The 25,031-nt window shown below is 52.6% G+C and overlaps 1 protein-coding gene across 2 annotated transcripts in view; it reads right to left on the reverse strand.

Annotated features, from left to right (window-relative positions):
• INPP5A (inositol polyphosphate-5-phosphatase A) overlaps nucleotides 1–25,031 on the reverse strand; it is a 163,029-nt gene that overhangs the window by 59,849 nt on the left and 78,149 nt on the right. For both annotated transcript variants that reach the window (XM_033130170.1, XM_033130172.1), the window contains exon 5: nucleotides 4,876–4,939. In XM_033130170.1, coding sequence (XP_032986061.1) covers nucleotides 4,876–4,939 — 64 coding nt within the window. The remainder of the gene's footprint in view (nucleotides 1–4,875; nucleotides 4,940–25,031) is intronic.

The following is a 25,031-nucleotide window of genomic DNA, read 5'->3' on the forward strand; positions in this document are numbered from 1 at the left end:
TACTTTGGATTTAAATGGTTCTTCTTCTAGTTTCTTAAGGCAGAAGCTTAGATTATTGAGTTTATGTCTTACTTTTTTCTAATATATGAATTTGCTGCTACAAATACACTGCTTTCACTACATCCTAAAATTTTTGGTAAGCTGTACTTACTTTCATTTTCATTTAGTTCAAAATATTTTTAAAATTCTGCTTGAGACTTCTTCTTTGACTCATGTATTATTTAGAAGTGTGTTGTTTAATATCCCAAGTATTTTGGGATTTTTCCAGTTACATTTCTGTTACTGATTTCTAGTTTAATTCCATTGTGGTCTGAAAATATACTTCGTATGATTTCTGTTGTTTTAAATGTGTGGAGGTGTGTTTTATGGCCCAGAATGTGGTCTGTCTTGGTGAATGTTCCATGTAGCCTGAGAAGAATGAACTCTGCTGTTGTTGAATGGATTATTCTATAAATGTCAATTATGTCCAGGCGATTGATGGTTCTGTCACGTCCTTGAGTTCAGCTGATTCTCTGCCTGCTGGGTCTGCCCATCTCTGAGGGAGAGTGTTAAAGTCCACTATCACAGTGGATTCACCTGCTCCTCCGTGCAGCTCTAGCAGTTCTTGCCTCATGCATTTAGATGCTGTTGTTGGGCTCTGTTACGTCTTCTTGGAGAACCGACCTCTCTGCCAGTACGTACGTAATGCCCTGTTTATTCCTGATGACTTCCCCGGATCTGAATTCTGCTGTGTCTCAAATTAATATAGCTACTCCTGCTTTCTTTTCATCAGTGTTGCAGGGGATATCTTTCCCCATCCCTTTGCGTTCTATCTTTATGTGTCTATATTTTAAGTGGGTTTCCAGTAGACAACTCACAGTTGGGTCTTGTTTTTTTAAACCACTGACAGCTGTCTTTTAATTGGTATATTATATTTAGACCATTCACATTTAAAGTAATTATTGATGTAGTTACAGTGATATTTGTAACTTCCATATTTGTAACTTTTCTATTTATTGCCTTTTTTCTTCATTTCTTTTTTGGTATTCCACTCCTTTTCTGCTTTCTCTGGTTTAATTGAGCATTTCATATGATTCTAATTTCTCTCTTCTTTTAGCATATCAATTATACTCCATTTAAAAAACATAAGTGGTTGCCAAAGAGTCTGCAATATACATTTACAACGAATCCAAGTTTATTTTCGAATAACACCATATATCTTCATAAATGGTGCAGGTTCCTTTTAACAGAGAAATCCCAATTCCTCCTCCAAATCCATCATTTGTTCTACTCATCCATAAGTTATAGTCACCCAATATATTGTTGCTATTAATACTTTGAATGAAACTTATCCGTTAGATCAATCAAGAATAAGAAAAATAAAATATTTCATTTAATTCTTTCTCTAACACTCTTTATGTATATCCAAGTTTCTGACCTGTATCATTTTCCTTCTGCCAAAGAGCTCCTTTTAACATTTCTTGCAAGGCAGGACTACTGGAAACAAACTCCCTCAACTTTGGTTTGTCTGAGAAAGTCTTTATTTCTCCTTTACTTTTGAAGAACAATTTTGCTGGATACAGAATTCTAGGTTGGAGGGATTTTTCAACAACTTAAACATTTCACACCACCCTCCTTGCTTGCATGGTTTCTGAAGAGAAGTCGAATGTAATTCTCATCCTTGTTCCTTTATAGGTCCAGTGTTCCCGCCCACCCCTTCCCCAACTTCTTTCAAGACGTTCCCTTCATCTTTGGTTTTCTGCATTTTGGATATGATATGGTTAGGTGTAGATTTTTTGGGTATTAATCTTGTTTGATGCTCTCTAAGTTTTCAGGATCTGTGGCTTTGTGTCCATCATAAATTTTGGAAAATTGTTGGACATTATTGCTTCAAGTATTTCTTCTGTCCCTTTCTCTCTTACTTTTCCCATTACACACGTGCTACACCTATTGTAGTTGTCTCACAGTCGTTAGACATTGTTCTGGTTTTTGTTTGTTTTGATTTTTTTTGTCTTTGCTTTTTCAGTTTGGAGAGTTTTTAATAACATATCTTCCAGTTCATTGATTCTTCCCTCAGCAATGTCCAGTGTGATGAGCCCATCCAGGCATCCTTCATTTCTGTGTTTTTGATCTCTAGCTTTTCCTTTTAATTCTGTTTTAGATTTCCATCTTTCCTCTTATGTTGCCCATCTTTTCTTGCATGTTGTCCACTTTTCCCATAACAGTCCTTAGCATATTCATCATAGTGATTTTTAACTCCCAGTCTGATCATTCTAAATCTATGCCATATCCAAGTCTGGTTTTTATGCATACTTTTTCTCTTTAGAGTGCATTTTTACCTGTTAGCATGCCTTGTAGTTTACAGTTGAATGTAGCACATGAATAATTGGGTTTAAAGAATTGCGGTAGACAAGCCTTTCATATGAGACTTTATGTCTATCTGGCGAGGAGCTGGGCTCTGTTCCTGTCTGCCGGGCTCTGTTCCTGTCTGCCGGGCTGAGTTTCCTGTCTGCCAGGCTGTCTTCCTGTCTGCCGGGCTGTGTTTCCTGTAAGGTAAGAGGCTAAAATACTCTCCAGTGTCCTTGTTCCTGTCCCCTCTGCTGTAGTGGGCTTCCTGTGACTCCTTCTCAGACAGAGTGTGAGCTTTGCAGAACTTTCCATCGTGAGGCCTTGCTGTGATGACGGGGAGGGAAACGTTCTATTGTCCAATGTCAGCTCTCAGTATTTCTGTCAGCATGTGCGCCCACGTGCTTCTCAGCACCACCACTACGTGGGGGCAAAGGCAGAGGGGTTGGCGCTGGTCAGGCCCTGCTGAGACCCCAGGGGGGTGGGCCCTGATGAAATGGGTTCCGGTGAAGAACAGGTACTCTGGGCATACTTCAGAATAGCTACTTCCCCGTCCCTGCCAGAAGCACAAGGGGGTTTCCTCTGACCATCACCATGAGAACGTGGTGGGCACCCCCCAAGGGTGGGTCCCCAGGCATTTCTCTGTCTCAAGCCAGCCCATGCTCAGCCCCCAGCATTGGGTCAAGCACCTTTTGATGTTCTGACCAGTGTGGCTGCAGCAACGGTCTTTGCCTGGTAAGCTCTGGGGTCCCAGGGCCACCTGCCCATCTCTGCAGCTTTGGGGGCAATGGTTTGTCCTGTGACCCTGCTGCACCAAGGGGTCTAAGAAGAGCCATCTAATTCCAGTTTGTTTGGCTTGTTTCTTGTTGTGAGGATGGGAGTGATGACTTCCAAGCTCTTCCCATGTTGAATCGGAAACTGGAAATCACTTTCATCCCTTTGCAGCTGTACCTTTTGGGTGTCCTGAAATTTCTAGCTAGGTAGTTATTTGTTAAAATTCAGGCTAGTTCGTTCTAAACGTTTATTCAAACTTTTCACAAATTCTGGGTTGCTTTTGCTGTAATTTAATTCAAGGCAGAAGAGTGAGCTCAGAGAGCAGGGGCTGCACAGCAGGCAGCAGGCAGCCCACCCCGCCTGAGACGCCAGTCGGCCCCCCACTCTGCTCCCCCCACCCTACACCCCACCCTCCGCCGTGGGGCAGCAGTGACCTGCTGTGCTGGGCCACAGTGAGCGTCCTGCCTGACATGTGTTCCTCACGCACACGAGTGCTCAGTGCACCCACTGCCTGTCACCGTCACAGCTCTTGTCACTGACAATGGCCCTGGGTGAGGTCACAGTCCCTCTAACACATGGTTTTAAGTGAACCTAAGGCCAGCAGGTACTTTATGTTGGATCTGATTCAGTAATAAAATATGTCTGCAAATGGTCCTTAAAGAAAGGACAAGTTCAATGGAGCGGCCGGAACATGTGTAAGTTGTGGCACAGCCCCACCTGCCATGTGCTGTGGAACGTCCCCTCCATCACTCACTCACAGCTTGGTTGCTGGAGGACATGACACACCGATGCCTGGTGTCTAGTAAGATCGTGGGAAGAGTGGCCTCTGGCACCCATCTCTCGCCAAGTTCCTTGGTGGAAAGTCAGGTGCTTGTGTTTAAAAGCGTGTAAAGAATCCTCATAAAACAGGGCCAGTGAAAAATCACCCTGCTGGCTTGCGTCCTGTTCTCAGTGCTGATGAAATCACTACTCAAGCAATTTAGACAAGACTCTGCTTCTCAATTTCGTAAGAGGCGCTCGGCCTCCCAAGTGAGCAACGGTAATGAATCTGAACACACTGACATAATTAGTTGCTCTCCACAGTTATTACAAGTTTAACGACATTTCAAATTAATGTGATCTGGCTCAACAGCCTAAATGGAGTCCAGAAGAATTTACCCAGAGCGTGGAAAGATAACAGCCTGGGAAGGTAACTGCACAGACGCCCGACTGGAAACTCATCAGCCTTGAGATCCCCGAGACGCTGACGAGGGCTGTGCCTGCAGGAGCATTTTAGGGTGAATCTTCTTAACACGGACACACGGGACTCGCACGTTAGACACAAGACAACATTTTCCACAAACATGCTCTTGTCCATTCTTTTCTTTTTTTTGAATATGCCATCTTCTCATTCTGCTTTCATTTTTTCACATTTATAGGGACACAGATACAATACCTTTTCATTCTCCTCTTAACTCTAAGACAGCCAGAATCCCCTGCCTGCCTGATCCCTGGGGGCAGAAGGGTGGCAGGGGTGGGGAGCCGGGAGCGATGGCTGGGGGCCGTTCCGGGGGTGCCGGCTGTCTCAATTTCAGGGAAGCCCAAAAGCCAGGTTTTCATACGAGGCCCCTGGTTAGGGGCTATGGCAAGTGACTCAAACCCAGACCTGCCAGTCCTCTCACAGAGACACTGGCGGAAGGGACCAGAAGCGCCAGCCCACTGGGCAGTGGGTAGGGAGTCCACCAGGATAGGAAACCCCAGGAGGATTCCTGGGCAGCTGACAGCATGGAGTCTTACCTTTGAAGTCAAACTGGTAGATGTTTTTTAAGGATTCGTGCAGGAAATAAAAGCTTCCTAGTGCCTGCAGAGCAAAAGAAGAAACCAGGTGAGAGACCGGCCCAGGGAGGTTCCTAAGGCAGCCATGAGTGGAGAGTAAAAAGCTGTGCGTTGTACTTTAGTCACAATCACTGCGAGACGACATGTGAACCATGATGACCTATCCACAGCCAACATGAGGGAGCACTGCCAGCGGCTTCTCCTCCGACAGGTACCATCAAGCACCGTCTCACTTCCACCAGGAGACCCGCTGTGAGCAGGGCCCAGTGGGCGAGGGCTCAGTGGAGCAGGACTGCCCCCAAGCACAGGGACACGGCGCCGTCATGGCCACGTGCTGGCCCTGGCCCTGCCCACCCAAGGCTCCCATAGGCGGCACAGACTCTGGCTGCTCTCTGTCTGGCCTCCCCTTACCTCATCCTCAGCAGGGAGCTGCAGCCACTTCTCCAGGGTCAGCTGCCAGGTGCCAGGAGCTATTCTGGATGCCGGGGGGGCGATCCTGCTGTCCCCACCCAGGAAAAGGCAGAACTGCAATACGCGTGCAGTACGCTGCTGTTCGCGTGCGTGTGTGTACGTGTGCATATACGTATGCACGTGTACGTGGGCATGTGTATGTGTGTGTATAACTGTGTGTACACACACATGTGCATGTCTGTGTGTGTGCGCGTTGCATGGATGTGTGCATGTACACACACGGGCATAATGGATATGTGTGTAGGTGGGCGTGGACGTGCGCCCATTGCCCTGGACTCGGGGCTCCCCCCAGGTGTGACTTCAGCTCCACCATCTGTGCTGTGCTCGGCATCCCTGCCCAGGCCCCGCACACTTTGCACCAGCACACGCACCCACACACAGGCACACACACTGGCGTGCCTGATGAAGGCGGCAGAGCGCCACAGCCATAGGCCGCATCGCCGGCCTGCACATCCCGACTACCACCCAAATGCAAGCCGCTCGGGCCCGCTGACACGTGACAGACGCCTCTGGGGAGAGAAGGAGCCCTCCAGAGATACAATGTAGCCTGCCGGTGAGAGTGGACTTCACGGTCCACAAGTGCCTCTGCCTCTCGCAGGTTGTGCAGACAGGGAACCTGCACCTGACCCTGGGCCCAGGTCCCGCCCACCCTCAGCCCTTTGGGTCTCTTTTTCTTTTTCCAAAATGAAAATATTGTTACTCTTTTACCAGCATTAATGAGATGTTGTTGACATATAACATTGTATAAGTTTAAGATGTACAATGTAAGAACTGGGCATTTGTTATATGGTGAAGTGATCCCCACAATGAGTTAACATATCCATCACCCACATAGTTCAAGTTTGTTTTCCCGGGATGAGAATTTTTAAGACCTACTCCCTTCGCAACTTTCAAATACACAGCACAGCACTGTGAGCCAGTCAGCACGCTGCACAACAGTCCCCCGGATGGAGTGTGTGATGCCACCGGGTGCTAAGAGCTGCGTGACAGCAGAGCATAAACGGGAAGGCAGCCGGCAGGGTCGCGGCACACCCACCTCCCACGGCCGGTGCCCGGCTTCTCTTTGCCATTGCACAGTTGGGGGATTCGGGCCACGGACAGTGCATGGTCCCGAGGAAGAAGGCTGCAGGCTGCACCCAGGGAACTCGGACACACCGCCATTAGCCCTTTGAAAGGATATTTTCTCATTTGCCTCAGGTAAAGCACTCGGCAACAGTGTAAGTAAATAAATGGCACTGCAAACATTTAAACGACTCCCTCATTGAATGGGATAAAGCTAATATAATATTATGAAGTTTACAATAAATAAATGGAAAATAACTTGCCAATGCAGATATGGAAACTGTAATTCATAGAGTCAGAAAATCCATAATTAGCTCTAATGAATATTTAAAGTCAAAGTTTAACTAACTTTTTCAATGTTTAACCTACTCTATCAGTACGGTCTGGGCCCCATTTGTCACAGGACACGACGACGACATCTGAACGGAAACGCTCCCAGGCCTGCTGACGAGGACGCCGTGCTCCAGAGCCCTCTGACCGCAGCTCCTGTCAACAGTGTGTTGGACACATCTGAGAATACTGACCCCTGGCCAGTTTTGCTAAAAACAATTAAAATACGTTTTACCTATTGATAAACTTGACTGTCAAGAGTGCCCATGAGTCTCCGTTAGCGCGACGCGGCCCGGCAGGCACAGCAGGCAGGGGCCCTCGACACGCCTGTGCAGGGCGGCCTCCGTGTGGGCACAGCGGGAAAGGCCAGCGTTCATGCACAGAGCTGAGCCCCTCGGGGCTCTGAGGTGGCTGCCGAAGACCAGGGACAGCCGGGCAGCCACCCAGGAAGCTCAAGCTCCCGTGGAACGTGGCACGTGGAATGTGGAACGTGGCAGGGATGGGCTCAGGGATGGGCTGTGGAGGCCCCAGTCCCCAACCCCTGGGCATCCACGGGAACGAAAGCTACTCCGGAGGCAACTCAGCTGAAGCAGCTGCTGCTGAAGAGCCAGTGTCTGTAAAGCTGTTCAAACCAGCCCCAGCCCCATCACACCTCAGGGGACGAGCTGTGGGGAGCAGTCGCACCCCACCCTCAGTTTGCCTCCAAGTTGAGCTCTGAGAGCAGCCAGCCGCTCTGCAAACACAGCCAACCTGGGACGCTCACGGGCGCTGAACACACTCGGACAGAAAGTGACGAGTGGCACAGAGAGGGCATACAGGGCAAAGCAACTGGTGGGCGTGGCCACCAGGGACGGGCGCCCCCTGAAGGTGTGACTCGGGGTGTGGGGTGACTCAGTGGGCGCAGCAGGAGGAAAGGACACACCTTCGCAGAAACGCCCCCATCACCTTTTATTTGCAAACAAGTCAAATGCCCAGTGAACTATCGTTTCCGCACCTGGTCAGCCGCCAAAGTACACATCATTAACCTGCTGGCCTTTTGCATCCGGCTTCCCCTGGAGACAGAAAATTCCTGACGCTCAAACCAAACCGACAGAGCAGGACGGGCCCACGGGAACACACTTTTCTTGCCCAGACACTATGAAGGCGGAGCATACACGTGCTTCTCATGTATGAGCCCACGGTGGGAACGGACCCCTTGCCTGTGTCACCAACCTCCCTGTGAACCTGTCGGCAGCTGCCCATTTCCGACAGCACCGTGGGGATGGCCGGGTCTGAGCTCCACGCAGGCTGCGGGCGATGAAGGAGCTTTCCTCCTAGAAGTCACAAGGGGACACAGACCACCTTCTGGGTCCCCAGGGCCAGGGTGGGGGCTTCCCTGTGAAGCCAGTGGCGTGTCCTGCTGCCAGGGGCAGGGGACAGCACAGCAGGCGGCCTGGAAGGCCACCACCTCTGTCCAGTGCCATGTGGATTTGGCGATTCTTCATGACTCCTAGATGGCGCTACATCACATTGTTTCTATGGATAACGCGTTTTCAACTCATTATTTAACAAAAATAAAATTTGTGGATCTGTGCACAGGACAAAGCACTTCCTAAGATACTGTTGGTAACCAACCCTCAAGTCTGCAACAAAATAGAGAAGGTTAGCGGACCTGAGTTGGAATCGATAGTTAGAATGAATCACGGCTGGAAACGCCTCTGAATCTGGACTGATGGTCCCTCATTTGGCCCACTATGTGCCCGCCAGGGGCACACAGGCTCCGAGGACGCAAGTACAGGGAGATGGGTGCATCCCATGAGCTCAGCACCCATGTTTCACACCCAAGGGCACATCTGTGCGTGCACATGCAGAGCTCGCTCCCAGGACGTATGCACAAAGGTGCACTGCCAGCACTTCCGGAAACTCCACCGATGAAAACAACCCTGGTCCTCACCAGGGAAGACGAGGAAATGGCTCACAGAGGAGTGAGTACAGCCAGGAAAACAAACCCAAGCGCCAAACTGCACAGGGGCCTCAGAACTGAGAAAAAGGGGCGCTCCTACAACTCCAGAGCATGGCGCCAAGACAAACACATCAGCAAAAGGAGCTGACCCAGAGAAGTGTGCTGTGAGGGTTACGTGTGTATCAGAAGAGGAACAAAATGACAAATGCAAAGAAACAGGTGAGGTTATCTGGGCGGTAAGTGGGGGGAGGGGCTAAGGCAGGGACACCACAGAGCTCAGTTACTGTTCTGGAAATACCTTAGCTTGCAGGGGACTTCAGAGGCGCTCCCTGCACTCTGCACTCCCAAGGCCATACCTTAGCTTGCACGGGACTTCAGAGGCGCTCCCTGCACTCTGCACTCCCAAGGCCATACCTTAGCTTGCACGGGACTTCAGAGGCGCTCCCTGCACTCTGCACTCCCAAGGCCATACCTTAGCTTGCACGGGACTTCAGAGGCGCTCCCTGCACTCTGCACTCCCAAGGCCATACCTTAGCTTGCACGGGACTTCAGAGGCGCTCCCTGCACTCTGCACTCCCAAGGCCATACCTTAGCTTGCACGGGACTTCAGAGGCGCTCCCTGCACTCTGCACTCCCAAGGCCATACCTTAGCTTGCACGGGACTTCAGAGGCGCTCCCTGCACTCTGCACTCCCAAGGCCATACCTTAGCTTGCACGGGACTTCAGAGGCGCTCCCTGCACTCTGCACTCCCAAGGCCATACCTTAGCTTGCACGGGACTTCAGAGGCGCTCCCTGCACTCTGCACTCCCAAGGCCATACCTTAGCTTGCACGGGACTTCAGAGGCGCTCCCTGCACTCTGCACTCCCAAGGCCATACCTTAGCTTGCACGGGACTTCAGAGGCGCTCCCTGCACTCTGCACTCCCAAGGCCATACCTTAGCTTGCACGGGACTTCAGAGGCGCTCCCTGCACTCTGCACTCCCAAGGCCATACCTTAGCTTGCACGGGACTTCAGAGGCGCTCCCTGCACACTGCACTCCCAAGGCCACTGCCCCTTCTCCTGGAGATGGCCACCATCTGACCAGCGGGGACCAAGGTGAAAGGCAGCATGTGGCAGGTCTCGGAGCCCTCAGGCCATCGTCTCTGTTTTCCTCTCAGAAACTTGCTTTGTTTTCTATTCAGAGTTACGTTTTAGGGATGCTCAGTGTTGAGACATGTGACCTCAGTTCTGATGCTTCATAATAATCCAACATACAAAAATACTGCAGCTTATTTATCCTTATTTACCCACGCTTCTGCTGGACATGAACACTGCTTCCAGTGTTTTTGCTACTACGCCTGGTGCTACAATGACCATCCTTGAGCACACACATGCGCGTGGGTGTCGCACGTGCGCATAGGTGTCACATATGCGTGTAGGTGTCACACATGCGTGCATGGCTACGACATGCGGGCAAAGTTTCTGGTCACAGTGACGGGCTCGTCCACAGGTGTCAACGGGTGGTCGTGACACCCACACCTCCACCAGCGGTGGGGGAGGGCAGTGCCTGGTGCCCCACATCCTGCGGACCTGGTGCCAGCAGACCTTGATCTGTGCCCACTGGAGGCATGTGAAATTATACATCATTGTTGTTTAATCTGATTTCCATTATATTAGCATCGTTGAGCATCTCTTTTTAAGATTATTGGAAAATTAAGTTTCTCCTGTGAACTTCTTGGTCATATCTTTTGTCCATTTTTCCTACTGATCTTTTTCTCATTTTGTAGGTTTTAAAATTTTTACATATCATCTGGAATTATTTCTTTGTCTATTACTTGCATTACAAAGAGTTTCTACCACTTTATGCTGATCTCATCAATCTTTTCACGGCACCTTTCATTAAACACAAGTTTTTAAAGTAGTCAAGTTAATCAACATATTCCTTTACAGTGTATGCCTTTATGTCTTATTTGGAAGCAGTTTCTTAATGTGACTCCACAATGAGAGTCTGTATTCCCAGGTAGCAGTCATAGGATTGTGTTTTCCCGTTTAGGTTTCCACAACAACAGGGACATACTTCTTTGTGTGTGTGTGGAGGGGGCACAAGGTAAAATCGAGTTTGTTTTTGTTCCAGACGGAATGGCACGCTGTCAGGTCCCCTGCTGTGTATGTCACCACGCTCATGTGCCACATTTCCACCTGGCTGGGGGTCTCGATTCCGTCCCACTGCTCTATTTTCCTATTTTAGAATAAGCGTTGATACTTAGTAGTGTGAGCCCCACTCTGCTTTCCTTCACAACTGCTGTGGTTACTTTTGGCCCTGGTGTTTCCTTGTGACACTTCAGAATAGCTTCCAGTCACACCCAGAACACCCTGCTGGGCTGTGATCATCAGGGCAGACACTGCAGGTTGGTTTGGGGAGAGCTGACATCTTGGTGACATTGCGTCTTCCTCCCCAAAAACACATACTGAGATTTAAAAATGTCTTATAATATTTCATAATTTTCTTCATAAAGGTCTTGAAGATCCCTTGTTAGATTCATTCTTAGGTATCTTCTGGTTTCTGTTGCTATCAGAAAACATATAATTTTAAACCACCATTGGTTTAGAACCATTTGTTCCCAGCCAATAAAAATGCTATGGATTTTTGTATATTAATCTTATATTCAGCAACCGTGCTCAGCTTACTTTTAGTTCTAATAATTACAGATTATCTGTGATAAAGTTTGGTTTGTTTCTTCTTCACAATCCTTACACCGTTTCTTCCCTTTCCTTTTCGGTCTTGTTGTACTGCCAGACGTTCTGGGTCCACACTGAACTGAAGAGCCCGTCTCTGTGCTGAGAACAGACTCGTGTGTACTGGGGCGGGACAGGGCCGCAGAGGACAGACGTGAACATGGGATTTACTGGTAAACTGAACATGGGCACGTAAGAAAAGGAAGGTCAGAGATGAGCGTGGAGCTGAGGGGCTGCCATTTCCGAGGCAGAGGAGACCAATGCAGCTGCGGGATTTGGGGGGAAATGAGGACACTGGGACAGACCTGTCGGCTGAGATGTCTGTGGGACATCCAAGTGCACACGCCACATAGGGACTTGGATTCATGTCTGAAATGGGAAGGGTCTTTTTTGACTTGTCTGTGAAGGCTGGTGTTTGAAGCTGTGCCAGTGCTGATGGGAGAGAAGAGCCCTGGGGCTCCACGGGGCCCGTCCACACAGGGCGGGGCTGCGCGGGGGGGGGGGGGGCACAGGTGGTCACAGGGTGTTTCTGGTTGGGTTGGTTGAGGGAGGGACTTGCTCTAGAGATTTTCAAGTGTGGAGCCAGCCTTGCACTCCTGGCTCCAACCCACTCGGTCACGATGTATGTTTTGGGTCCTGCAGGGTCTGCTCCTAACACTCCTGTCAGTTTTGTTTCTGTTCTCAGCACCCAGTGAAATTATTCTAGGCCGAGTCTCCAAAAACATCCCACTGGCAAATGCAAAGGCTACGCTTCACGACACTCGGCTGCTTAGCAGCGTGGGACACCTGTCCTCCCCTCCCCCTTCAAGCACCTTTATTTCCGGTTTCTGGACACCACTCTCCACCTCTCTGGAATCTCCTCCTCCAGGTGACAGTGACACACTGGATCTGCTCAGGGTCCCCCCCCCGAAGCTTCCCCTTCCCTCTGTGGTGGCCTCACCCCATCCTCCTCTGTCTCTCACACGCATAGCGCTGGGCCCCCTGCAAGGCCACCCCACGGGCCAGGGGCAGCCGTCCCCACATGGACTTCTCTTGCACAAGGAGGCTAGTCCCTCTCGCCCAGGACCTTCCTGCATCGCTCACACTCTGCTCCCACTGCAAACTGCAGGTCCCTCTAGATGCCTCCAGCAGTGTCCCCAGCACATAATCCCCCCAAACATCCATTGCTCTGTGACTTCCACGATTCCAGAACCACTGTCTATCTCCGACCTTCCACTTCTCTGCGCTCCCACTGCCCACGCCAGCCAGGCCTCCATCATGGACCCCTGCTCCCTCCACTGCTACCACCCCTTCCACCTCTTCACCAGATGCTAAGACGACCATTGAAAACAGGAATCTGGTCCTGTCACTGCTCTGCTGTCCAGTGACTCTGGTGCGGGCCTGCTCTCCCATGTCCCTTACACGCCACACCCAGCTCACAGAGCTCCAGCCACACTGGCCCCTTGAGTCTGGAGAAAGCCCAGTTTTGCCGTCATTAGGTTGTTTCCCTGCTTTGCCTTCCCCCTTTCAGTTTCTTCTCACACGACTCCCGGCAGATGTAGGTCTCTATGGAAACGCTGCCTCCTCCAAGCAGCCCTCCTGGACTGCTCTGCACAGAGCCACGGCAGCACGAGCACAGGGCCCGTCCTCTTGCAGCGCTGCCCCCTCTGGCTGCTTGTTTCCTTCCTGCCATGGGTCTTCTTTACCGGGAGGGGAGGGAAGGTCCTCGAGGGTGGACTGGCCACCTGGGTCACAGGAGCAATGCTTGGTGCATGGCAGGAGTTTAAGGCATCCTGGTCAAATGAGCAAGGAGGCGGCACAGCCACAGAGCAGCTGGCCACGCATTCAGGGGCCAGCGAGCAGGCCTAGGCTGGGTTTTGAAGGGCGACCAGTACGTCGCTCCCTTTCAAGAAGCTAAACATGGTCGCAGAAAATAACACGCTCTCCACCAAGGGGGCAACTGTTTCAAAGAGGAAACCCAAGACTCCTGGGTCTAATACAATTTAATAGATTGAGTAATAAATCAAAGCAAAGTTACCATAACATTCATTAGATTATAAACAATAATAAATGAAACAAAGCTTTTGTTTAAATCAATGTAACGCTTCATTGATCTTTTCCTGGATAATAAACTCGTGGACGGCCAACATAATTGGATGAGGCGGCATTACTGCTCATTCCATCCCATATTATCCAGAAGGGGAGCATGTGGGAAAGGCTGCATTTAGCATGTCACTGTCACAAGGGCCACCCACTCTCTCCAAGCGGTGCTGGGACCCTCTAAAATGAGAGCTGACTTATTTACAAAGCACTGACTTTTCAATTTCAGCTTCTGGGCTAAACATGAAATGACGGCACAAAGGTGTCCCCCCGTCTGACCTTCACCACCAAGCCCCTCTCCAGGCCGGCTGCCCACTTGAGAGCTGCGCGTATAATTTCATTTTGTCTCCTGTCCAACAGCCGACATTAGAACTTAATTAAATTGGTTGTCCATTGTGTTCATCTACTTACAAAGTAAATGCTATTCTGCTCCTGAATTAAAGAGCATTTTATAAAGCGTGTACCTTGGGAGCTGGCATGCTGTGCACTGGGGCGCTGAACCCTGTCACAGCCCCTGGTTGCACTGTCCCCAATTAGGCAGCCCGGCACAAGGCCAGGCAAGACACAAGTCACCCTGACAGGGAGGGTAAACACTGCAAGCAACAGCCACTTACTGTCTCGTGTGGCCTGCCATAAATCCAGCAGATTGATGTGCCTGTTAACATGCCGCGCCAATCGCCACAGTGAAGCGCAGATCAACGTAGCGAGATGGCCTCGCCCATGGGCACACGCTCCGTGGGGGTGCTGATGGCGAGCGAGGGCTGACCAGGTCTGCAAACTGCAGGGGACATGCACCTGCACCTTGTCTGGGGGCACGGTCACCACGCGGCTTCGGCACCGCCGTTCTGAGAGAACTCACTCACTCGTTCACAATCTCGGCACGTCCTCCGTGCCACGCTGGCAGGTGTCTGAGAAGCATCGCTCAGTAGTGGCCCAAGAGCTAGACGGGTGACGGGGACAGTGACAGGTGCTCCACACGAAGGCTCAGCTTCTGAACACGGGCATGTCCCCAGGACGCCCTGATAGACGGGCACGTGCATGCGGGCGGCACTCGGGGACGACGCCCAGCTTTCTGCCAGACCGGCCCGAAGTGGCTGCTGCCATCACCTGGGGTGGGGGTCGCGGGGGGGCTGTGGAAGGAAGGCGTCCAGCTCTGGACAAGCTGAGGCTGGAATGGCCGTAAGACACAGCAGGGTGACTTCGAAAGTCAGCTGCACATACAGGTCTGGTGTCCAGGACAAGTCTGGGTGCACATGTACATGGGGGGGGGGCCAGTGGGGACAGTGTCCGTGCCAATGATGCTGAGCTCACTGAGGACAGTGGAGCCAGAGGCAGGGCCAAGGGCTGGACCAGGGACCACGACCAGGAGGGGCTGCGAGCAGGTGACAGAGCCAGGGGAGAGACTGGCAAGGGTGGTCAGTGTGGACGAGGGGTGGTCAGTGTGGACGAGGGGTGGTCAGTAGAGACAGAGCAGTCACTGAGAAGGACAGAAGCAGGGGCAGGTGGTGTCTTAGAGGTGAATTGGGAGGAGGGAGTGGCCACTGGGGCCTGCTCTGCTGACCCATCGAGGGCCTGCGGACAGGGTCTGACCCAGGATTCCACAACTCAGAGGCCAGTCGTGATGGGGGCAGCCACATCCAAATGCCTGAAAGAAATCCTGGCTTGGGAATTCCTAATGCTTTCCATGGGTAGTTGTGGAGACAAGGCAGCCACTGCTGAATCTTGGAGAACTTCCCGTGTGGGGGAGGGTAAAGGTGGGGAGGGCTGGGTGCAGTCAGCACAGGAAGAGACTGAGAAGCCAGGGAGGGAGACTGAAAGCCACCACACCACCTTCTGCCGGACACGGGACACGGTGGTGCCGGCTGCTGAGGACACCGCCCTGCCACCTTCTCAGGGGAACAGCAGGAAAAGGTGACCGAGGCATCAGCGTCCACGACCCCACCGCTCTCCTTCCATACACACCCCCTAGCTTTTGCTCAACACATGATCTGGGACCTCCCTTCCCAACAGGGAAACCTACTGACTTCTGCCTGATTGCACATATTTCATGAGCCAATGCTCGAAAACAGGTGGGAAAAGGAACTCAGCCCCCCCGGGATGGTTTCATTTGGGGAGGGCAGCTGGGTGGGCAGAGCAGCCCACGTTACAGAACTCAGTGTGCCCATCACCCACCGGGCGACAAGAGAAATGCCGCGGATCTCAAGGCCCTTTGCAAGCACCCTGAATCATCCTCCAGCTTGCGTCACCCAGATGTTTTCCTCTCACAGTGAGATTCACGCGCAGTCTGGGTGCTCTTTTTGATAACACACACTTTGCCAATTGAAAGTTTCAATAATGGGCAAAGAAAAATGTCAGTCTTAAAATAAGAACTAGTTTGAATTATGAAATTTATTAAGTCATACTTTCCATGTCTAAATGATTACAAAAGTAAATCAATAAACTTTTATGCCAATTAAATTATGTGGAGAGTTTGCATCATAATTAAAACAGCTCTGACTTTTACCTTTTGTCTTCCAAAAATCATTAGCTTTTCAATTACAATTTCATTCTTACGAATGTTCTGGGGAAGCAGGTTATATGCATTACAGACGGAGGATAATTAAAGTAAAATGCACTTTAAAGATGGCAATACATAGCACAAGCTGTTTACAAAGCGTCCTCTACCATTAGGAAAGCTCGGGGCACATAAAATGCTTCCAAAAAGGTTTAATTGATTTTTAAATTTCAATTATATTGGGAAACTGCCATCTACTTCTGTTTCACATAATTGAGCTCAGTCCCTTTTCCACAGAAATGCTAGCACAGCAGCACCTGTCCAGGCCGTGCTGACGGGACCCCAGTTCTCCAGGTCACACAGTTCTCAGTATTTCCGTTCAACATGGCAAAGCCTGGGACATGGAGCCCACTGACCCCCATGGCCTGAAAGCTGTGGTTCCTGGTGAACGCAATGCCCTCACTTAAAACGCCAGAGGTATCCTATTCCCCACACCGACACTCCCTCTCGCTTGCCACACTCACCATCTCACAGCCCCTCGTCCTTCCTGCACCCCGACTCTCCTTCTGGTCCTGTTCTACCTGCCTGGCGTGGGGTCTGCAGGTGACAGATTCTCCTTGGTTTCATGGAATGAAAATATTGATTTCACCTTCCTTCTTGAAAGTATTTTGCTGGATAGAGTTCTATGGTGGCAGTTTCGTTTGGGGACACAGGACCCCACGCTCCTCTGGCTGTCACTGTTTCTGGGCAGGGAGCTGTCTGCTTAGCTGCTGCCCCGTCAAAGATGTCCTGTCTTTTCCCCACGGCGGCTTTTAGTGTCGTCGTGTCTCTGGTCCTGTTTGGTTTTACTGTGATCTCTCTGGGATTGCTGTTCTTTCTCCTGTTTGTGGCTCACTGGGATTCTTGAGTTGGTGTACTGAGGTCTCCCACGCACTGGAAAACTGCCACTTATCATCTCTCCAAGAATAACTTCCGATCTCCCCCTCCGCTTTCTTCTCAGGCTCCAATTACACGTTTGTTAGACCACACAGCTTCTGTCTCACTTCCCACCCCATCCTATTGTCTCTCCATGGTTCATTTTAATATTTCCTTCTGGCCCAGATGAAGCTCTTTAAGTCTGTCTTTGGCTCTGTGATTTCTGCTACGTGATTTGGGCAAATACATCCACCAGTAAAGCCTCAGTCCCCCGTTTGTAAACTGGGCATGTATCCCCCAATTCTTTCTATGTGAAGGCCTGTGGAGAGGGCACACACACGGTGCAGTGTCTGCCACAGCAGCCACTCAAAACATAGCTCTCGCCCTATGGCCTTGCCTTGAAATAGGATACCCTCAAGTCTCCTCCTCCCAAACACTGTCCTCCAGCTTTAAAACCCAGCGTCTCCTCGATCAGCCGCCAAATCGACGCACCCACCGCTGACCATCACCCCACTGCAGCCCCGCTCCAGCCCAGCCCCTCCCAAGTCCCTCTTCCAAGAGCAAGCCCTGCACAGCGGTCGGGACCCAAGCCCCAACCCTGCTCTGCCTCTTCATGTCGCCGAGCCTCTCTGTGCCTCAGTTTCTCCATCTGTAACACTGGAAGATGATCCAGTACCTGCCTCAGAGGCCTGCTCTGAGCCTCCACTGGGCGCTGGGTGGACAGCACACAGGACCGTGTTAACGATTACTCACTGGGCGATGCTCTGGTTTCCCTCCACCCCCGTGCCCTTCTCACACAAGAACAAGGACAGCAGGGAGGGGCAGCGGCCAGCAAGGCTTCCTCCTTCCAACGCAGAGAGGCGGGGCCTCCGTGTCCACCCGTCTCTGAATCACCTGCACAGTGACCACCAGCCACCACCTGTCGTGTGGCCCCAACCAGGAAGAAGGGGATAGGAGTCTCAGTGCACCCACAGTCCACGTCACGGGCCAGCTTTCCCTCGTCTGAAGAGAAGACCTCTGCGTCCTCACCTGTCCTCTGAGGCCACGCCACGGCTGGCCCTTCCGGGAACAGCCACCTCCCTCTAATGGCCTTGACATAAATCAGACCCACTGACAAGACCATGGGGGAGTGACACCCGTCAACGACCCCTCTGTGCTCACTCTCTCCACTTTGGCGCTGCTACCCTGACACACGGAAATCTGTCATGTTCCTTAAAATGGAAGAGAGGAGAGAGCGGTGCTTCCACAGGCCGGGAACTGAGTGGCGACATGGGGTCGAGAGGTTTTCCCCACAGAGAGGGGGAAGTGCTGGCATGTGTTTTTGCTGGTGGGACAGCCCGGCAAAAGGGAAGCGCCAGTGATGAGGGCGGGGGACTCGTGATGGAACCTCCTAGTAGGCCAGTGGGGACTCGGAGTCACACAGGTCGGTGAGCTGCCCAGCACCAGTCAGCAGGTGACCCTCTGACTGTGCCCTCCCTCAGGAATCAAGTCACACAGTGGGACTGGTGGGAATGACAACAAGCCAGGATACAGTGGGGGAGGCTGTCACACAGGTGGACGGTGGCGGGAAAAGGACAGGACTGGGAGTGACGAGGGGACAGGGATAGGGTGGGCCGGGGGTGGGGGGCAGGCTGCAGCAAGGGCAGAGACCTTTGGGGGAGGAGGTGTGGGAGGGGCCAGAGGCCCAGGGGACAGGGCCGTGAGGGGAAGGAGGTGGGGCTGAGAGGGGCTGGAAAGGGACAGGCAGAGCCACGTGGGGAGACTGGAGGGACGGCAGGGACCCCTCCGACAGGGACAGAAGACGCTACGAGAGCTGGCGGCTGTGGGCGCGGTGCCGTGGGTGCAGACCCCAGCTGCACACTCACGAAATCAAATGTAACTGCAGCCACCAAGTCAGTCTAGAATGTGCAACGCACACCTTGGCACCGAGACCTGATGAGGAGCAGTGCAGGGAGGAGAGGGCTGGGCCCCCAGAGACCACACGTAGCAGACGCGTAATTAGAGCGAGGAAGACGGAGAACACAGGACAACAAAGCTATTCGAGAACTCAAGGTCAAAGACGCCAGCATGGAATTCCAAGATTGCCAGCAAATTGCACCACACGTGCCTGTCCTCAAAGCGCCTGGTGGAACGCGCTCAGGCTGTCTCGTCTTGAGGGAGGCCCCTGATGTCAGCCACGCAGGCTGTGCATTCACTCGCACGGTGGTGACACTAAGGAAGGCTGTGTCGCAAGCACAGGACAGGAGGTTGCCCCCTGCTTTCCAGGAAGAGGCTGGGCCAGACTGAGCGCCTGTCTGTCCCCGGGAGCGTCCCCCTCGGGTGGTGGCTTCCAGTTATACAATGGGTCACTGAAGCTCCACTTCCCCTCACTCCCTGTAAAGATGTAGCAGCAAGTCTCAGAGCACCTGCGTGAGCAGCAGAGGCCGCAGGGCGTGGGGCCCCGCCAGGCACAACGCTACCTGCTTCTCCGCCTTTCTGTGTCTCTGGTTCCCCAGCTGTAAGATGGGGGACATTGTGGTCAGGTTTTCAGGACGATCCCGGCAAACAGTAGGTGCCCAATAAGACCAAGTTGTGGCAGTGACATGTCAGAGCACGGCGGTCTCTAAAGGGGCACAAGTCAAGCCAGTGGTGTCATTAAGGGCTGAAGGTCACTGAGCTGTTCCGAGGAAGTGACATGGACAACAGGCTTTAAGTGACACAAGAGAAACGACAAGACGTCTACCACCCCTGTGCAAACTACGTCTCTCTTGAAAAGAAATAGCAGCGTTTCTTCATTTCCCTGATCACGCTTTCATTAAATCTCCAACCCGCCTTTTAAAATAAAGCCATTATGGACAGTGAGCAAGAATTTCATCATTCCCCACTGAGCCATGAAATCAATCACGCAAGTTTTTATTACGTAACCTCTGAAGACTGAACTGGCCTGCGGTTAACGGATCTGATGGCAGCCAAAAGAAGTCCACAAACGTGCTTCTGAGAAAGAAATTGACGCTCACGTCCTGTTCTCCACCGAGCAGCAGCTACACAGCTCCAGGATGTAGCTTTGCAAAACAATCCCAAGAAAACTTAAAACTGAACTGAAAAGACAGGCAATGAGCCATTACTTCCAGGACAAAAATGTGACTCTCATGTCATCTTGTTGAAAAAAGGGATCAGTGACACTTAAACCTGGGATTTGCCTTTGGAATTTTTCAAAAATGAAGTGTGAGGAATGGCTGCAGGAGCTGGCGGGGGTGGCCCTGGCGGGTGGCGGGTGCCCGGGGCTCCGTGCCAGCCGAGCACGAGCGCACCCCTTAGCTCGCCACCTCCAGCTCAGCACACGACTGAGCCCCAGGGACCAACGGACACAAGCACGTCAGGAAAAACAATAATTTTGTTTGATGTTACCTAAAAATAAAAAAATAACAAATACTTGTGAAAGTTATACCTGAAAAATCTCCACTCAAACTTCTGTTCAATGTACTTTGCAAAAGGTCAAAGCTCGGAATTTGCTGGATAAATAAATGTTGGTGAGGCGAGCAGTCACTGGAGGACTGGGGCATGGCAGTGAATGAGTGACCTGCAAATGCTGCCCAAACCCCATTATTTCCCCTTTTCCAGGAGCCCGAGATGCATGTCCCCGCATGCCACCAGTTCATTACCGAGAAACCTCCTCCCCCCGCTGGCCCTCGCCGGGCAGCACGAGGCCCTGGGGGACCCTGTGATGTTTAATTCCCCATCATCCGCTCTGCTGAGCAGCTTCATCTCTGCTTGTATGATCAATACTATATCAGTGTAAATTAAAATGACAATTTTAAAGTAATTAAGCCTGTTAATGCTCGATTCAAATGTCATTATTTGCACAAGGGATCGAGGAGAAATTACATCGCGTCCGGGTGACAGGAAGACGGTGGCGTCCCGCGATCCTGGTTAGAGGTGCCACCAGAGGCTTCCGCAAAGCGGATTACCTTCCGCCTCCCCGCCGGTCCGTTGCCAATCTCCAAAGAGGATAACGCAATTTGATAAATTTAATTCCAGCTACAAACTCAATTATCGTGATAATAGATGAAAAGTGGGAGGAGACTCCAAACAAGACCCACAATGAAAAAAATACACTCAGCTCCGGAATGAGGCGCACAGTTAGGGTTTGATTTGATCTGTTCTCTCTCTTTTGAAAACCCTTTAAATAATTACGATGGTTGGAAGAACAGCCGGCATTTGTTAAATAGCTTAGCTCTAGCTCAGAAGGGCTGCAGCTAAGCCGATTTGGGTCACGGTGGAAATGTCTGCTGTCCTGAGCTGGCACAGCCACATTTAGGAGACAAGCACAAGCGGCCCGTTACATTACTGGGCCTCGTAAATAGACCCAGAACTGGGCCAGCCTCAGGCGGAACCTCAGCCTTGCCCAGAGCTGGCCCAGCTCACAAAGCTGCAGCGGCCTTTTTCTCCTGAGGGGTGGGGTGGGGGTGGGGTGAATAAAAAGAAAATTGAACCCCCAAACCACCTTTCCCCCCTCTGACCCCAGCACTGACTGCCCGGGTCAGGCTGTCAGACAAGTCCTCTGTGCACAGGTGTTTCTCCACCTCAGTCACTCCCATGGGGCAGGTGCGCACGCACTGGACACTGTTGGCACAGCGCTCGCGGGGACTGTCCCAGGGGACAGCTGCCATCGCTGGACCTCACCCATCAGATCAGCAATAAAAATTGACAGCCCAACATTAATTTCAAGGCGAAGAGCAAAGTGTAACAATTTCCATTTGAAAGATGTTTCAGGGTTTTCTCTGACAATCACAGACATTGTTCCAGAAGGCGGCCAGCGGACGGGGAGCCACCACAAAGGGCTGGGCCCCCGGCTGACGCACTTCCCAGTGGGGTGGTTTCGGGTGATCTGACGGGGTTTGGGAATGCACAATTGCCCAAATCTCAGGTTTTCCCCCGAGGACAAGGCTTGCGGCCGGCCCCGCACCCCCACGTCCCCCGTGTGTTGAAGGGTTACCCGTTTATTGCACAGCAACATCCCCCTCCACAGGGCTGCTCCTTTTTGGCATTCTAGACATAAACACCCCTGAGTACAAACCATTCCTCACGATCACAGAGAAGAAATGAGGAAGGAAGAAATTTTTAAATGATGCATCAAAGATGGATCACAACGTGGAAGAAAATGGTGCAGAAAAGCCAGGTGCACGAGGACCTCACTTCTAGGCACACGTGGCTGTGGCACCCTCCCCTTCCACCCAGGAGAACAAGCACGCGGGGAAAACCCCGAATGTCAACGCTCCTTTTCTTTGTAACAACACATCAGGTCTTCTCCTGAGAGAACAGATACAAAATTGAGGGGCCTGCGGAATGAGCTGAGTCCAGGGAGGGCGCCTCTAAGGCCGGGCGCTGCCTCGCGTCAGGTACCCGGATGGACGGAGTCCAGGTGACAGTGAGCCTGTCCTGCAAACACCGACACCCACAGGGAAAGCTCCGCCCTCCCTGCCTCCTGTCTGGGGGCCTGCAGTGGCACGGCCTGGAGGCACTGGCCCCAGCCAGCAACTCAGACAGTTTCGGGTGTGTGGGGGGGCGGCCTGAGACCACCTGGCGCCTGGGCTGTGAAGGGGGAGCAGAGAGCCCCCAGAGACAGGGGTAGGTGGGGGGCCTCGACCAGCTCAGCCAGGGAACAGTGCTGCAGCCACCAGGAGGGTGGGCACCGTCGGCCCCGACAGCAGCAGGGTCAGGACAGTGGCACCTCCATCCTCAGTCACTGTTCCCTCTGCTTCATGATAACATGACTGTTCAACACGGCAAAGTAGGAAGCAGCAGAATCTGATGGGAGCAAGTCTCACGGATATAAATCCAAAACAATGTCCCCCACACAAAGCCTGTCGACCACACCCCTCTGAGTCAGGACCCACGGCCACCAGGAGGCCTGGACAGGCGGCAGAACCTCTGGCTGGACACACACAGCGGACTCCATGAGCACCGGCACGTCTGTCTGCACACGTGGGCAGTGGAGACTAATCAATGGGACAACCAGAGACTGGTCGACTACCTGCCACCACTTGGAAGGTCCCAGTGCGAGGGACCAACACCCAGGGGCAGGACGCAGCTCTGCAGGCAGCGGGGCAACAGGGAAGGTGGCCCAGACTGCAGTCCTCTCTTCGGAAAGCACGCATCTCGCTCTCCTTAGATGGGGCCACGGGGGTCTTAAAGGAGGAGCCCAGCCACCCTGCAAGCCGGGCTCCGCCCCCGTCCTGACCTGTCACAGCAAACGCAGGAATCATCCACAAGCAGGGCTTGCAAGAACATCCATCTGCCTGAGAAGAAATAATCAGCGCCATCCCCTGGGCAGACCATCCGTGACGCAGCACAGGCCTCCAGGACAACACACAGCCCTGAGTGGCGGTCACTCAAGCCTGTCCTCGCTGGGCCTCGAGGTATCCCAGTGGCCACCTCCTACAGACCGTGGTGCCTTGTGATTGGCTTCTGGGAACGTGGCAGGCCAGCTCAACTCCCAGGGCCACACCCACCCAGATCTACACCTGCCCAGGCCCACACCGGCTCTCAGCATCTGAAGCCAGCCCCGGCTGGGCTTCTGAGAAAGCACCTGCCCCCGAGGTCCCCTGGGCTCCGTCAGGAGCATGAGGACGGGTCTCCAGGGCGGCCACGGCTCAGGTGAAAGCCCAGGACACAAGGGGACACTGGTGGGGAAATGTCACATAAAGAGACCCTGGTGAGCCGGGGCAGCTCAGAGAGGAACTGTGGGAGTGAAATGTCACTCGAGGCCAAACAAATAGGACAACAAGCTGAGCTGTGAGTCAACCGTGACTATTTTTTTATGTTCACTGCTTCAGCGATTTTCTGTCAAAAAATGCTAACAAGCACGAAAGTGCTTAAGAGCTTTACAATTTTTCAGTTTGTGCGCCAATGCATTCCGGGCGGCGTGTGTGTTTCCCGGGCTGCGTGTGACACGGCACTCGATCACACCTGTCCCCGCCTGATGGATCAGCCGGTGCCACAGGGCCCGTTATGGACTCTCCAACAGGACAATGATGGGACTGCAGCAGAGCAGGGTGACGGCCACGCCCGGCCACCCCATCCCACACTGAACAGGGACCCCCAGCTCACGGCCAACTGCCACAACACCTGGGGCCCAGCAGCGAGGGCCTGTGGGAGCAGGAGAGAAGCCCCGCAGAGATGATGGGACCCCGCAGAGCAGGGCTGTTCTGATTCCTCACGTCTCTTCCTCAAGGAAGCACACACAGCATGACTGTGAGCCCAGCACAGAACTGTTAGGAAAGTGGGAGAGGCTCGGGGGGCGGTGGGGGATGGGCAAGACCACGGGCAGCTGTGTGACTGGCCTGCAGTGGGTGGAGGGAGCCCCCGCCTACATGGTACCAGTCCTGCCACGTGGCCACTCACGGGGTCCCTGTCGCTTCCCATATACCCCCGCCCACGGAGACCCCCATGCCTGCGCCTCACAGAGATAAGGCCACTGCAGGTGGTACTGCCCGTGACAGGTCTGGGGAGGGCACAGGACTTGCTTCTGTGGTGGGGTGGGGCCACCTGGATAGCCGAGCGCCCAGGCAGGCAGGAGTCCAGACCCCAGATGTGGGGATGTGCTTGCTGACACCCCAGCCACGTGTGATGCCGGACCCACTGCTGACGGCTGTCTGGGTGCAGCTCCTTCTCGAGGCAAGGCTGCTGGCTGGCGGAGTGGGGTCGGGGGCTCCCAGACACGGGCGCAGCATGGCCACCAGCGAGGCCACATACCCAGCCCAGGGCACGGGTCTCTGCCCCGCTGGGCCCGGGGAGACGGACACAGAACAAGACGAGCACGTGTGAGGTGCAACGGGGCCTCCAGAAAGCATTGGGAGCCTGCTCGTCCAGACTCCTCAGATGGAGAGAGCGGTGAGTCGTACTCGTGGAGAAACGGCCCATTGTAGGCACATAACTTATCTGCGACCAGCTGCCAAGGGTAACCCGACGTCAGCGCCGGCCCGCCTGCGGCAGAGCGGCTGGTGTTAACCAAATCACTTTTATCGAGTTGGAATAATGTTACACTCAAAAATCAATAAAGCCTTATTTAACCTAAAGAATGCCTTTTCAATTTTATATTGATAATGTCTGTATAGTGTGTATATGA

The sequence above is a fragment of the Rhinolophus ferrumequinum genome, chromosome 16 (assembly GCF_004115265.2).
Source record: "Rhinolophus ferrumequinum isolate MPI-CBG mRhiFer1 chromosome 16, mRhiFer1_v1.p, whole genome shotgun sequence".
Lineage (NCBI taxonomy): Eukaryota > Metazoa > Chordata > Mammalia > Chiroptera > Rhinolophidae > Rhinolophus > Rhinolophus ferrumequinum.